This window comes from Lactuca saligna, chromosome 5 (genome assembly GCF_052625555.1).
Source record: "Lactuca saligna cultivar CGN05327 chromosome 5, ASM5262555v1, whole genome shotgun sequence".
Taxonomy (NCBI): domain Eukaryota; kingdom Viridiplantae; phylum Streptophyta; class Magnoliopsida; order Asterales; family Asteraceae; genus Lactuca; species Lactuca saligna.
This window is the reverse complement of record NC_136421.1, coordinates 123,006,972-123,019,955: the sequence shown is the minus strand read 5'-3', so window position 1 is coordinate 123,019,955 and position 12,984 is coordinate 123,006,972. Positions and strand designations below refer to the sequence as shown.

Genomic DNA, 12,984 nt, shown 5'->3' with positions numbered 1-12,984 from the left:
TAAGAGCATCTCCAACCCACCAAATACTCCATTTTTTACTCCATTTTCTTCCAACCCTATCTCATTTTCATCTCCATTTTTGGAGATATGAATAATATTCCCTTATAACCATATCCCATTTCCGTCTCCATTTTTGGAGATATGAATAGTATTCCCCCAAATATGGGGTAATATTATTCATATCTCCAAAAATAAAGTTGAAGTTTCGGTTGTCAATTTTGATCTCTCTCATTTTTATTTTATACAATTTTAGTTTATTTTTATCTACTAATTATAATTTAAATGCAATATTTAATATTTATAATGTCATGTTATATACTAATTTATATTAATTAATCGTAAATAGAGAGTTTAATATTTATTTATCGAATCCGATATGCTCGTGAACTTAATATATTTACTATAAATATAATATTATTTATTTAATTATTATTTATAGTAAAGTAATAATTAATTTAAATTTAGTACAAATGTTTTATTTATGATAATATAATTTGTAATATTTTTTTAATGAAAAAAATATAATATATATATATTTGTTAAAATTTAATTAGTAGAGGGTGTATTTTACAATATATATATATATATATATATAAAAGTTACAAAAATAGAATATTCTAAGGATATACTTTTTGGGGTAAAAAATTGGATAGAAAATGAAGTATGGTTGAAGATGAAACATTATTTATCTCATTTTTTACTCCATTTTGGAGGAAAAAATAAAGATGAATTGGAGATGGTCTAAGATCATCAACATCACAAGCTTTCAAAAGATTTGCAACGCCACTTGAGTATTATTTGCAAGCAAAGATGATTCATTTCTAAATTTGAAAGTCTTGCAAGCCTTTTCCCTTTTTATTATAATGCTAAATAAATATATCTATTATAATAATAGATTGTGCATTTGATATTAATACCTATATTTCGAAAAACATCATAAATGGTCCATGTGGTTACCCAAAATTTGAAGTTTAGTCCTTGTTTTTTAAAAACCTCATAGATGGTCCCTGTGTTTTCAAAACTTTTGATGTTTGGTCCTTTTTGCTAACTCCGTTAAGTTTGTCCGTTAACTGAAGGGTATTTTCTTCATTTCACCACCACATGGACCATTTATGATGTTTTCTCGTATTTTTTTAAAAAAGAAAAAATTAAACATAATTAAATATATAAAAGGTCTTTCTCTCTCTCTCTCTCTCTCTCATCAGCAACCAACACATATATTGGTTTGTTCTTCAGTAATCAAGAACATACATATAAACATACCACCACCACTACCAAGATAATCGATAAAGTAACCCTCAAGGATCAATCCTATGTCGTCTACAATGCATTGGAAGCCTTCCACCCACCTTTTCTCCTACATTGACAAACCCCCAAACCAGTGAATTTAGAATCGTTTATGGAACAATTTTTCTTTTTTGAATCTGAAATCATTTCTGGAAGAGAATTAAATGCATCCCAACCCTTCTGCAAACATACATACAAAGAAACCAGAAAAATAAAACCCAACACTATTCATCGTTTTGAACCCTTCCTTTCCCATTTTCTCCCTTTTTCTTGTTTTTGTTCTTATTTATACACCAAATACCCACTTGTATCAAACAATTCACACAGAGATGCAAATCTAAAGAGAAGAAGAAGAAAAGATTTAGGAGTTGGGAGAAAGAAGACACGCAGAGATGCAAACCTAAATGGGTTATTGCTGGTTGCACATACTAGAAAACTTGGTCCAAGTGTGTCTGTAAAAAGGTCAACAAAACTGAATTCAGATGAGCTGATCTGATAAGGGGGAATTTAAGGGTGTATACTTGATGTGGATCAAGTTGGTGGGTGCAAGAACGACTTTTGCATTACCTAGATAAAAGGGTTGACGACTGCAAGTCGATTGAAGGGAAAGGGGTAGGAGACTCAGATTCGTTGGAAAAATCAACATTAATCTGGGTTTCTTTGAGATCGATTCATGGATGAGATAACGGGGTAGTGGGTTGCTGAAAGGAATGATGTTTCATCGGAGGTGTGTTTATCGATAGTGGGGTTTAATCCTCAAGAGGTTAAGTAAACGAGGGGGATGCCAACGATAAGGTTGAAGCTTTTGACTGTGAAATGTCTGACGATTGTTGAGCATAGTGGGATTTGGTATGGTGGGGCAGTGGATTTGCCACAGTGGGTGTAGTCGGTGGTGTGGTCCAGGAGGAGTGGAAGGTGGAGGTGTTTGATTTGGAGTTAATGATGAACAAGGATATTAAATAGGAAATGGTGAGGTTGTTGCAGGTATGAGTGTGTATGTAAGAGAGAGAGAGAGAGAGAGAGAGAGAGACCCATTGGATATTAAATTTATTTTTTTTCTTTTTAAAAAAAATAAAAGAAAAGAAAACCTCATAAAAGGTCCCTGGATAGTTAAATGATGGAAATACCCTTCATTTAATAGTAGAAAACTAACGGAGTTAGCAAAAAGGACCAAATATCAAAAGTTTTGAAAACATAGGGACCATTATGAGGTTTTTAAACCACGGGGACTAAACTTCAGATTTTGGGTAACCACAGGGACCATTTATGATGTTTTTCCTATATTTCTATGGATAATAAGTTTTTAACAATGTATATTTAACAATAAAGAAAATTTCAAATTTACCATGTATTTAACTATTTATAATCAAACATAATTAATTATAACTGTTATGAATAGTTTATTTTTATATACTTTCATATTAAAAATATAAATACACAAATTTTATTAAAAATATATAAAATGGTTGTTGATGAGGCAATAGGTTCCATTTTAAAAAAGTATTGATATTTCATTAATGTAAATGGTTATTGCAAAACTGATATGACAACTTTTAAAGATGAGTGACATTGCACGTGTGTGGATACCTAAGGAAATATAAAGTGAAGATGAGCCAGCAAGGAGTTTTATTCCATAAGGAAATATCTGGCAGTTTATTTAATGAGGTGGCGAAGGGGTAACCGGTTTACCCTTTCGAAGTCATAAAAATGGCCTTTTAAATCCAACAAAGGACACTTTATACCCCTACAAAGCAAGAAATATATTTTAGGGACTCATTAAACCAATTCGTAAACTTGGATAGGCAATAGTGACATTAACCCAATTAATTATCATACTTGGTAAATACACACACACACACACACATATATATATATATATATATATATATATATATAATGTTAAATACATTGAAATTGAAATTTTGGACAATTTTTAATAACTATATTATAAGAAACTAAAGTATAATTTCAAACTAAAAATATTATTCGAGTTAATCAGGTTGACCCGAACCCAAATAATATATATAAAGCAACTCGAAATCCGACTCTAAATATACTTTAGGTTTGTCAAGATAACCTGAATAACACGATTTGGACTTTTAGACCCTTTTAAACCTAACCCTATTTATCTTATTCGGGTTCAGGTCGGATCGGATTCGATTATTTTTGACACCCCTAGGTATTTTAGTCTTTGTCTTTGTTGTCCAACCATGTTCCACCATTTTGGGTGAGACTAATATTTTGAATGTTAGTCTCATTTGACTAAGTCTTTGTTCCATCTAGTCCTTGTCCCATTTATACCAAACAACACCTTCAACATTCCTGCTCTGTTCTATCTCGTACAATCTCATGTACCAAACACTACCTTATAGTAGGGATGTCAACAGGGGAAAATGAGATGAGGGTTGCATCCCCGCCCCTGCCCCAAAAATATCTAGCCTTTCCACCCTAGCCGTCACCCCCCCTCCCCCCTCCCCCCCCCCCCCCCCCCCGAATTCCATTTATTACCCGACCCAATGATTTTGTGATAGCTTCTTTGGGCTAAAGGAAACTATTTTTTTGGCTAACAAATGGGTTACTTATAGCATAATGTTGCATGTTACAAACAAATTTAAAAAATGTTTTTTTTTTTGTTGAATTTTGGCAGGTAAAAATCATTTCATTGTTTATATATATATATATATATATATATATATATATACACACACACACACACATAACTGTTTGGGTGTCAAACCAACAAATGATGAGATAAAATAATATTAATATAACTCAAATCACTGCTATTTCTAATACTAAAGATAGTATAGAGTAAGCAGGATCGGTCCACAGAGATACGGGTATCTTGCCATATTTTCACACATAATACAAGTCATATTGAAGTGGGGGTTTGTATTTGAACTTGAATTAAACTTCATAAATATGAAAGATTTAAAACAAACGCAGTAAAAGAAGTACATTTCCGATTCTGACTCTTATATATGTATTATGTTGAAAGATGTAATATGATTATAACTCATGTTCAATCTAGGTTGGTAAGTTGGATATTAATAAACTCTAATATCCAAATTGGCAAAACTATTTTATTCAAAACAAGCTCTTTAAATAAAACTTCATTTAATTAATTCAACCCAAATAAGCTCTTGCATTAAATCATTAAATGACATTAGGTTCTTGCACTAATTACCAACAATGTTTAACATTCCTCCTAAGCTTGGGAATATAAAATTTTAATCTTTGATTGCACTAATTTTGATCTAATTACAACCAAGTAAGTGATTATTACTAACATCAAATCATAAAATATATACGAATTTCATGATTTGATTAACTAGATTGACTAGAACCCTAGTTCATTGATCAAGTGAAAAAGAGAACTAACCATACGCATGATTAAGATCAAATCAAAGATTACTAGATGTTAAACACAAGTTAAAAATTCAAGTTACAATCTAACACACATACTTAAGAATTCAGATTCGGAAATGATAATAAAATTAACCATACATATCTAGATTGAACTACAAATCAAACAAGTTTAAACTTCAAATTGACTAACAAAAAGAAATTAAAGTGTTTTCCAAGTGTTAATCTACTTGCAAAAGCTCTGAAAATCATCTCTTCTCTTCCCAAAATCCGACCTAACCCTCATAAAAACTGATTGTCTCTATTATAACAAGACAAAACTACTTTAAAACTGCCGAGACGTTTACACGGCCCGTGTAAATTAAAGGGTGCCATTTACACGGCCATGTAAACAAGAATAGTAGAATGCTTAATTCTTCCAGGTCTTCGAAGTAGAATGCCCTTGCATATACGTTTACATGGCCCGTGTAAACTATAGGCATACGTTTACACGGCCGTGTAAACTCCTGTGAATCCAAATTCTTCATTTCTTCATTCTCTCTCTTCAAAGCTCCAAAACTTCTACAACTTTGTCTCCAACTCTTGATAACTTCCTCCATCAAGATCCAACCTTCATAAGTCCCTGAAATATCCTAAAAGCGTGTGAATGGAATTGCATCATGAAAAATCCCGAAAATATGCAAAATGCATGAGTTTTAACCTAAATGTAATGCACTTTTTTGAACTAAAACTACAAAATGAATGCATGAAATGCACCTAACAAATCTCCCCAAGCTTGAACCTTTCTTGTCCTCAAGAAAGAACAAGAAGATTTAAACTGGAAAAAAAATAGAATAGAAGAAAAGAAAATTAAAGTTAAAACTATTTGAAACTTAATGCATGAAATCAAAACAAACATGAAAAGATCCAACCCAATTACCCTGTTTTGTACCATAGTTGAGAATGTACCTGTCATACCTTGAGTTAACTTTGCTTTAGTCTCAAAATATTAAATGATAATAGAAACAAGACTTTGGCCACTCCCTAGTACAACTCAACAAAATTAAAGATCACAACACTTATTCCTTTTCAATATCATCAAGTTAATTCTTGGAACAAATTATGGTCTTACTCTCGTGAAATTATATGTGACAAAACATGCTCAACCATATTTGTTTCATAAAATATAACAATGTTTGATTCCAGCTATTTGTTGGTCAACAACAATCTTTTTCTGAAAAATCTTTTCTAAAAATTCCCTAATATTTATCCAGATTGGTTACAAACCTTAAACCACTTGCACCAGTCAAAGTAATTAACATTCAGTCCAATGTCATAAATTCAAATCCAAGTCCAAGGGAATCTTTTGACAGCCAAGTATTTTTCCTAAACACAATATCTAATTAAACTATAAACACAAATATGTACAAACTTTCTACTTACATTTTTTACAAATAAAGCTCATGGCTTTCTTTGAAATCCGTGTAGCAGGCTTTCAACCAACACATCCAAATCAAATGACCTTAGTGCGCTAGATTTAAAGAGATCCCTCGGGTTTACTTGCCCGAACCTCAAAGGCCATAGATTAGCTTTATTTGCTATTATTAAGTTCATGACTTTCTATGGAACCCGTATAGCAAACTTTCAACCCAATCAATCCCAAACAATTTAGCTTTAGGTGATTAGGTGTAGAACACCCCTCAGAGTTTACTTGTTCGAATCCCAAAGGTTACAGATTAACTTAATAATAGTTTTTTTTATATATAAGATCTATTATTATTATTATTTAAATACAAATAACTAAATTAACACATAACAATTTATTTATTTATTTATTTGGCCGATTTCTTTATATTTTCGTCCTTGACTTTTCTGTTATGGGACATCTCACGGTCTATTACCGTGAGTGACTTCTAGACATTTTTCGGGGGGACTAAATGTTAACATGCAAAAACCCGTAAGTATACTTAAAAGTTATGTCCTCAAGCAGGGTATGTAAAAGGGAATGAGTAGAAAGGACTTTTAAGAGTGCTGGAAGGCGGGACATTGAGATTTTGCATTCTTTTTATGAACTTTTGAATTTGACATTTTAAGTTTAATTGAGCATTACTACTCATAAGACTGGTCATATGTCCCAAAGAATCGACTCATACCTGCTGTTATGCTCCAGTGTTGACAATCTTCTCATTTTCTGTTTTGCACAAGTAGCTTCGGGAGATGTGCTCGTGTGTGATTAACTTGCTTTTAGATTTTTCAATAAAAAGAGCAAGCCAATTTCAAGGCACACGACTCATTTACCTGCTCAACTGTTTTGAAAAGATTCGGTTGCTTGGGATTGGATCGGTTTTTATTATTATTATTATTATTATTATTATTATTATTATTATTATTATTATATATGCAATGAATGCAATGCAAAAATTTAGATGTAAAGAAAAATAATAAAAATTAGAATAAAAAGAAAATCTTTTTGTTTTGTTTTTTTTTTTTTTTTTTTTTTTTTGGTTTTTTTTTTAAATAATTTTCCATGCAGAATAAGAAAATGAAATGAAAATTAATGCGATATGTACAAAACTACATGCAACGGGATAATGCATAGATGGATGCCCCTCCCCAAGCTTAAAGTATAGCATCGTCCTCGATGCTTGGAGAGAGGCGTAGCCGTCCTATTGAGGACCGGGCGGAGGATATGGAGGGAACTGTAAAGGGTAATCTGTAGGATAATAAGGAGGCCATTGGGGTTGGGATGCTGATGACTACTGCGACTGTGTGGGGAGCACAAGAACTCTATGGATATCACTCAGTAGATGGTGAATGTCGCGGTTGTGCTGCTCTTGAGTAGCCCATCTTTGATCCTGTTCAGCCCACTGCAACTCTTGTTGGGCCCAATGCTCTTCTTGTAAGTTACGGTAGTCCTGAAAATCAGAAGTGATTTCAGCGACACCCGTATAATTATCCCCGACTTCCTGCTGTAGACTGGTGTAACGATGATTCAAACATGCAAACTCGCCCATATAAAGATTATGTTTAGAAAAAGGAATAGGGCGAGATGAGCTAGAAGCACCAGCAGTAGGAGCAGGAGGAGGAGAGGATGGAGGACTATGGTCTACTGTAACACCTAAGTTGGATCTGAGTTTCCAATTAGTTGATGGAATATCATTGGCTAAATTGAGTATCTTCTTATTTCTGCTGTGTATACGTAGATACTCTTTCCCATCTACTGTCCAATGAATATCCCCAGTGGGAAGGCGGTGGAAGAGATGCATTGTTTCCATAACATCAATTGATAGACGAGTACGGCCCATGATGATGTTTGTTGGGTTATTGGGTAGATGGAGGCCAAGATGCTCTGCAATAATAAAAACCATGCCTCCACAATGTAGCTGTCCACCATTGCTCGTAGCACTTCTGAGCATTTTTTGAATAACCCAACAACGAAAATGAGGGACTTATGCAGGCTTGTTAATCATACACCACAAGACTTCTAACTCTTTCTTATTAGCCTTGCTAATCTCTTCTTAAGGGAATAAGAGAGAAGCAATGATCCAGTGAGCGACTTTCAAGACCGGATGGATAATGCTAGAAGCTTTGGCAGTGCCTGATTGATACTCATACTCACAAGAGATGTTTCTCCAAAAATTTGCACAATCTTGCTCAAAAACAATATTTTTTCTACCATTAGCTGTGTATATATCCTTTCTTGCTTTAGGAGCACCAATCATATTGCAAAGGATATCAGCATGAAATTGATGGGTTTGGTTGAGCAAACGGAAAGTTAGGAGATGGGTTTGATAGTCAAAGGTAATGGAAGACAAAAGTTCCAACATCAGTGTTTGGTAACTAACTGCATGAAGATTCAAAAGACCCTCCCATCCTATGTTTTTAAAAAGATTGTGAACACCCTTGTATATGTGTAAATCTTTGAGGGCTTGGATGTCCACAAATTTTTGAGCACCCATTGTTCTTGTAACAAGATTTGCATACAAGATTTCCTGTCGATTGGTCTAAAAAATAAGACCAAATTCATAGGGGTTGTCTATGGCATGTGGGTCTTGTTCATCATGTGAAGTGCCAACTCTATGTCTTTTACCCCGGGAAGCCATAACCCAAATGAATCAACAAAATATTGCACACAATTAAGAGAATTGAAGCACAAGAACTAGCAAGTTTCACCAAAAAGCACCCAAAAAAGGAATGTGGTTCTATCTAAATGCACAAAGTAAGAGTTTGGAACAATTATACCAATTTATGCTTGATAATGGTGGTAATATGATATACAATGCTTCCCCAAGCTATCCCTAAGCTTATCCTACAAGAAATTTGAAACATTAGGTTGAGATTTGAAGTTCAAAAATTCTAGGGTTTTGTTAAAAAAAACCCCAAAATCGGCCATGGGAGAAGGAAATAGAGGTGGAAGATAAAGAAGATGAAGAAAAGGGAGGAATTTCATACCTTGGAGCTTGATTTTTGATGCAAAATTGAGGAAGATTGAGTATTTGGAAGGGTTTTTTCGAAGGGGGCAGTAGGGAGAGAGGTAATCGCAGGTATTGAGTGAAGAATGAGTTAGAAAAATCAAGATTTGACCTTAAAATCGTTCAGCCCTGTTTTTGCGTTTACACGGCCCGTGTAAATCAAAGGGGAGGGTTTACACAGCCATGTAAATCCCTGAATCATAAAACCCGTGTTCAATCGTTTACACGGCCTGTGTAAATGCAAGGCATAAGTTTACTCGGCCGTATAAACTTCTGAGGAAGCCAAAAACTTGATTTTTTTTCACTTTTTGAAATTGCAACCCACTAAACCTCTACTGCTCGAAAAATGATTTTTAACCCTTTTTTAGCATGAAAAACAACTTGGAAGTTTGAAAATAAAGAAATTACAATGAAAATATACGAAATGACAAAAATACCCCCGGGTTGCCTCCCGGTTAGCCGCCCCTTTTTAATGTTGTTGGCTCGACTTGGACCCCAACCATTTGTGCTTTAGTCTGGATACGTGGGTCTCTCCAACATATCATCACTTCTCACATGCTTCTTGTCATTAATAAACTCTAAAATCTCCAACACTTCATTATCCATATCAAACTTCTTTGCAAGCTCTTTGGCTTTGTCCCTGTCTAGTTTTCGTGACAAAACTAACTCCAGAAATTCCTTGTTAGACAAGTTCAAACCTTTTTTTGTTGAGGGATGGATCAAATTGACAAAATTAATATATTGAACATCAAAAGGAGTCTTTTTTGCTTCATGCACATTGAAGTTGATAACTTCACCATCAAATTCCATACTCAAGGTTCCATTGTAGACATCGATTTTTGTTTTAGAAGTTTTAAGAAAAGGTCTACCGAAAAGTATGGAACTTGAACTTGGAGAGTCATCATCTTCCATATCTAAGACATAAAAATCAACCGGGAAGACAAATTCATCGACTTGCACTAACACGTCTTCTAATACTCCCTTTGGGTGTACCAAAGACCGATCAGCAAGTTGGATGATCACACCGGTTTTGCTCAATGTTCCTACACCAATTGATTTGAAAAGAGAATATGGTAGGACATTTACAGATGCACCTAGATCAAGCATAGCTCGAGGTACATAAAGATTTCCCAACTTGCAAGGCACGGTAAAGACACCGGGATCCTTGCACTTTGGGGGCATCCTCTTTTGCAAAACCGCGGATACATGCTCCCCAACCGTTACGACTTGATTTCCTTTTAATTTCTTTTTAGATACACAAAGATCCTTAAGGAACCTTGCGTATCTAGGTACCTGCTTGATGACCTCGAGGAGTGGAATGTCGATTTGAACTCTCTTGAACATTTGCATGATGTCATTCTCCTCCCGTTCTTTCTTCATGCTCTTTAATCTTTCGGGAAATGGAGCAAGTGTGGTTTTAGACTCAGCGATGAAGGGCTTCTTTTCTGTTGTTTTTTCTTCCTCCTTTTCTTCTTTGGTTGCCTCTTCAACCACTATTTCTTCTTCTTTTTGATCAACCGAAAATTTTGGACCATCATAGCTTTTCCCGCATCTCAATGTGATGGTACACACATTGTGCCTTGGGTTTGCTTTAGTTTGGGCAGGCAACTTTCCTTGAGATTCTAGTTTGCTTACGGAAATAGCAAGCTGTGAAACTTGTTTCTCTAAGTTCTTTATGCTTGCTCTTGTCTCTTGTTGGAAAGCTTGTGTACTAGTTGCCAAACTTTTTACTATGTCCTCTAAAGACATACTTGATGAACCCGCTTGTTGAGGAGGGTGTTGTGGTTGCCTTGGCTGAAAGTTTTGTGGTGGAAAAGGTGGTCTTTCTTGGTATTGATGTGGTTGACTTGGTTGATAGTTCCCTTGTTGATTTCCTCCCCAACCTTGATTGTTGTTCCATCTTTGATCACCTCATGTCTGCTCATATCCCCTTTGACTAGACCCAAAAAAACCTCCCATGGATTTTGCTTCTTGATAATCTTCCTCTTGAAGTTGAGGGCACATGTCGGTTGGATGCCCCACTTGAGTACAAATACCGCATGGACGGGGTGTAGGTTGCACACTTTTGTCTTTGGCTAGCATCATAACCACTTTCGTAAGTTCGGACAATTGAGCTTCAATTTGAGGAGTTTGGACCTCCTTTACACCTCGGGGTGCATCCATGTACCATTCTTCTTCTTGAACTGTATGCTTGGACTCTTCTGCCATGTTCTTGATAAGAACTCTAATTTCTGTTGGAGTCTTATCAGCTATAGATCCACCACTTGATGCATTAAGTAATCTCCTATCCCAAGATGACATTCCTTCACAAAAATACTGCAACAATTGATACTCGGTAATCCCATGTTGTGGACATTTTGAGCACAATTTCTTGAATCGTTCCCAATAAGTATGCAAGGCTTCTCTCTTTTATTGCTTGATTCCAATTATCTCTCTGCGTAAAGCTGAAGCTCTCATTTCTGGAAAATATTTATCCAGAAACATCCTTGCAAGTTCATTCCATGTTGTGACTAACCCCGGTGGTAAGTCATATAACCACTCCTTGGCTAAATCTTGTAAAGCAAAGGGAAATGCCCTTAACTTGATTTGATCTTCTGTAACTTCATGTGGCTTCATACCGACACAAACAACATGAAATTCCTTAAGGAATTTATGTGGGTCTTCATTCTCAAGACCACGGAATGAGGGTAACAAATGGATGAGTCCAGACTTGAGTTCAAAGTTGATTGCTGCAGGGTAATTTATGCACAAAGGTTGTTGGGTGACATCTTGAGTAGCCCATTGTCTAAAGGTTTGTTCAGGTAGTAGATGTGGAGGATTTGGATTTCCTCCATGGTTGTCCGCCATGGTAGGAGTAGGTGAAGATGGTGGAGTGATACTTCTTGATGTTGGAGAGGATATGGTTGATGGATTACATGAAGAAGCTCTGGATTGTTGTTGTTTCTTTAAAAGTCTGGCTTGCTTCCTTCTCTATTTAGCAGATTTCTCTATTTCCAAATCAACTGGTAAAGGTGTACCTGTGCGAAAAGATCTTGGCATAAACAATTAGTACTACCGTATCCCCGGCAACAACGCCAATTTGTTTGGGTGTCAAACCAACAAATGATGGGATAAAATAATATTAATATAACTCAAATCACTGCTATTTCTAATACTAAAGATAGTATAGAGTAAGCAGGATCGGTCCACAGAGATACGGGACTTTTTATCTTGCCATATTTTCACACATAATACAAGTAATATTGAAGTGGGGGTTTGTATTTGAACTTGAATTAAACTTCATAAATAAGAAAGATTGAAAACAAACGCAGTAAAAGAAGTACATTTCCGATTCTGACTCTTATATATGTATTATGTTGAAAGATGTAATATGATTATAACTCATGTTCAATCTAGGTTGGTAAGTTGGATATTAATAAACTCTAATATCCAAATTGGCAAAACTATTTTATTCAAAACAAGCTCTTTAAATAAAACTTCATTTAATTAATTCAACCCAAATAAGCTCTTGCATTAAATCATTAAATGACATTAGGTTCTTACACTAATTACCAACAATGTTTAACATTCCTCCTAAGCTTGGGAATATAAAATTTTAATCTTTGATTGCACTAATTTTGATCTAATTACAACCAAGTAAGTGATTGTTACTAACATCAAATCATAAAATATATACGAATTTCATGATTTGATTAACTAGATTGACTAGAACCCTAGTTCATTGATCAAGTGAAAAAGAGAACTAACCAAACGCATGATTAAGATCAAATCAAAGATTACTAGATGTTAAACACAAGTTAAAAATTCAAGTTACAATCTAACACACATACTTAAGAATTCAGATTCGGAAATGATAATAAAATTAACCACACATATCTAG

The 12,984-nt window shown here is 34.7% G+C and overlaps 2 protein-coding genes across 2 annotated transcripts; both read right to left on the bottom strand.

Annotated features, from left to right (window-relative positions):
* Positions 1–9,614: 9,614 nt before the first annotated feature.
* On the bottom strand, positions 9,615–10,853 carry LOC145045672 (uncharacterized). The gene has a single exon (XM_078993992.1). It carries the CDS (start codon positions 10,851–10,853, stop codon positions 9,615–9,617), a length of 1,239 nt encoding a protein of 412 aa, XP_078850118.1.
* A 660-nt stretch (positions 10,854–11,513) lies between these two features.
* Positions 11,514–11,951, bottom strand: LOC145045671 (uncharacterized). Its single transcript, XM_078993991.1, has one exon. It carries the CDS (start codon positions 11,949–11,951, stop codon positions 11,514–11,516), a length of 438 nt encoding a protein of 145 aa, XP_078850117.1.
* Positions 11,952–12,984: the final 1,033 nt, after the last annotated feature.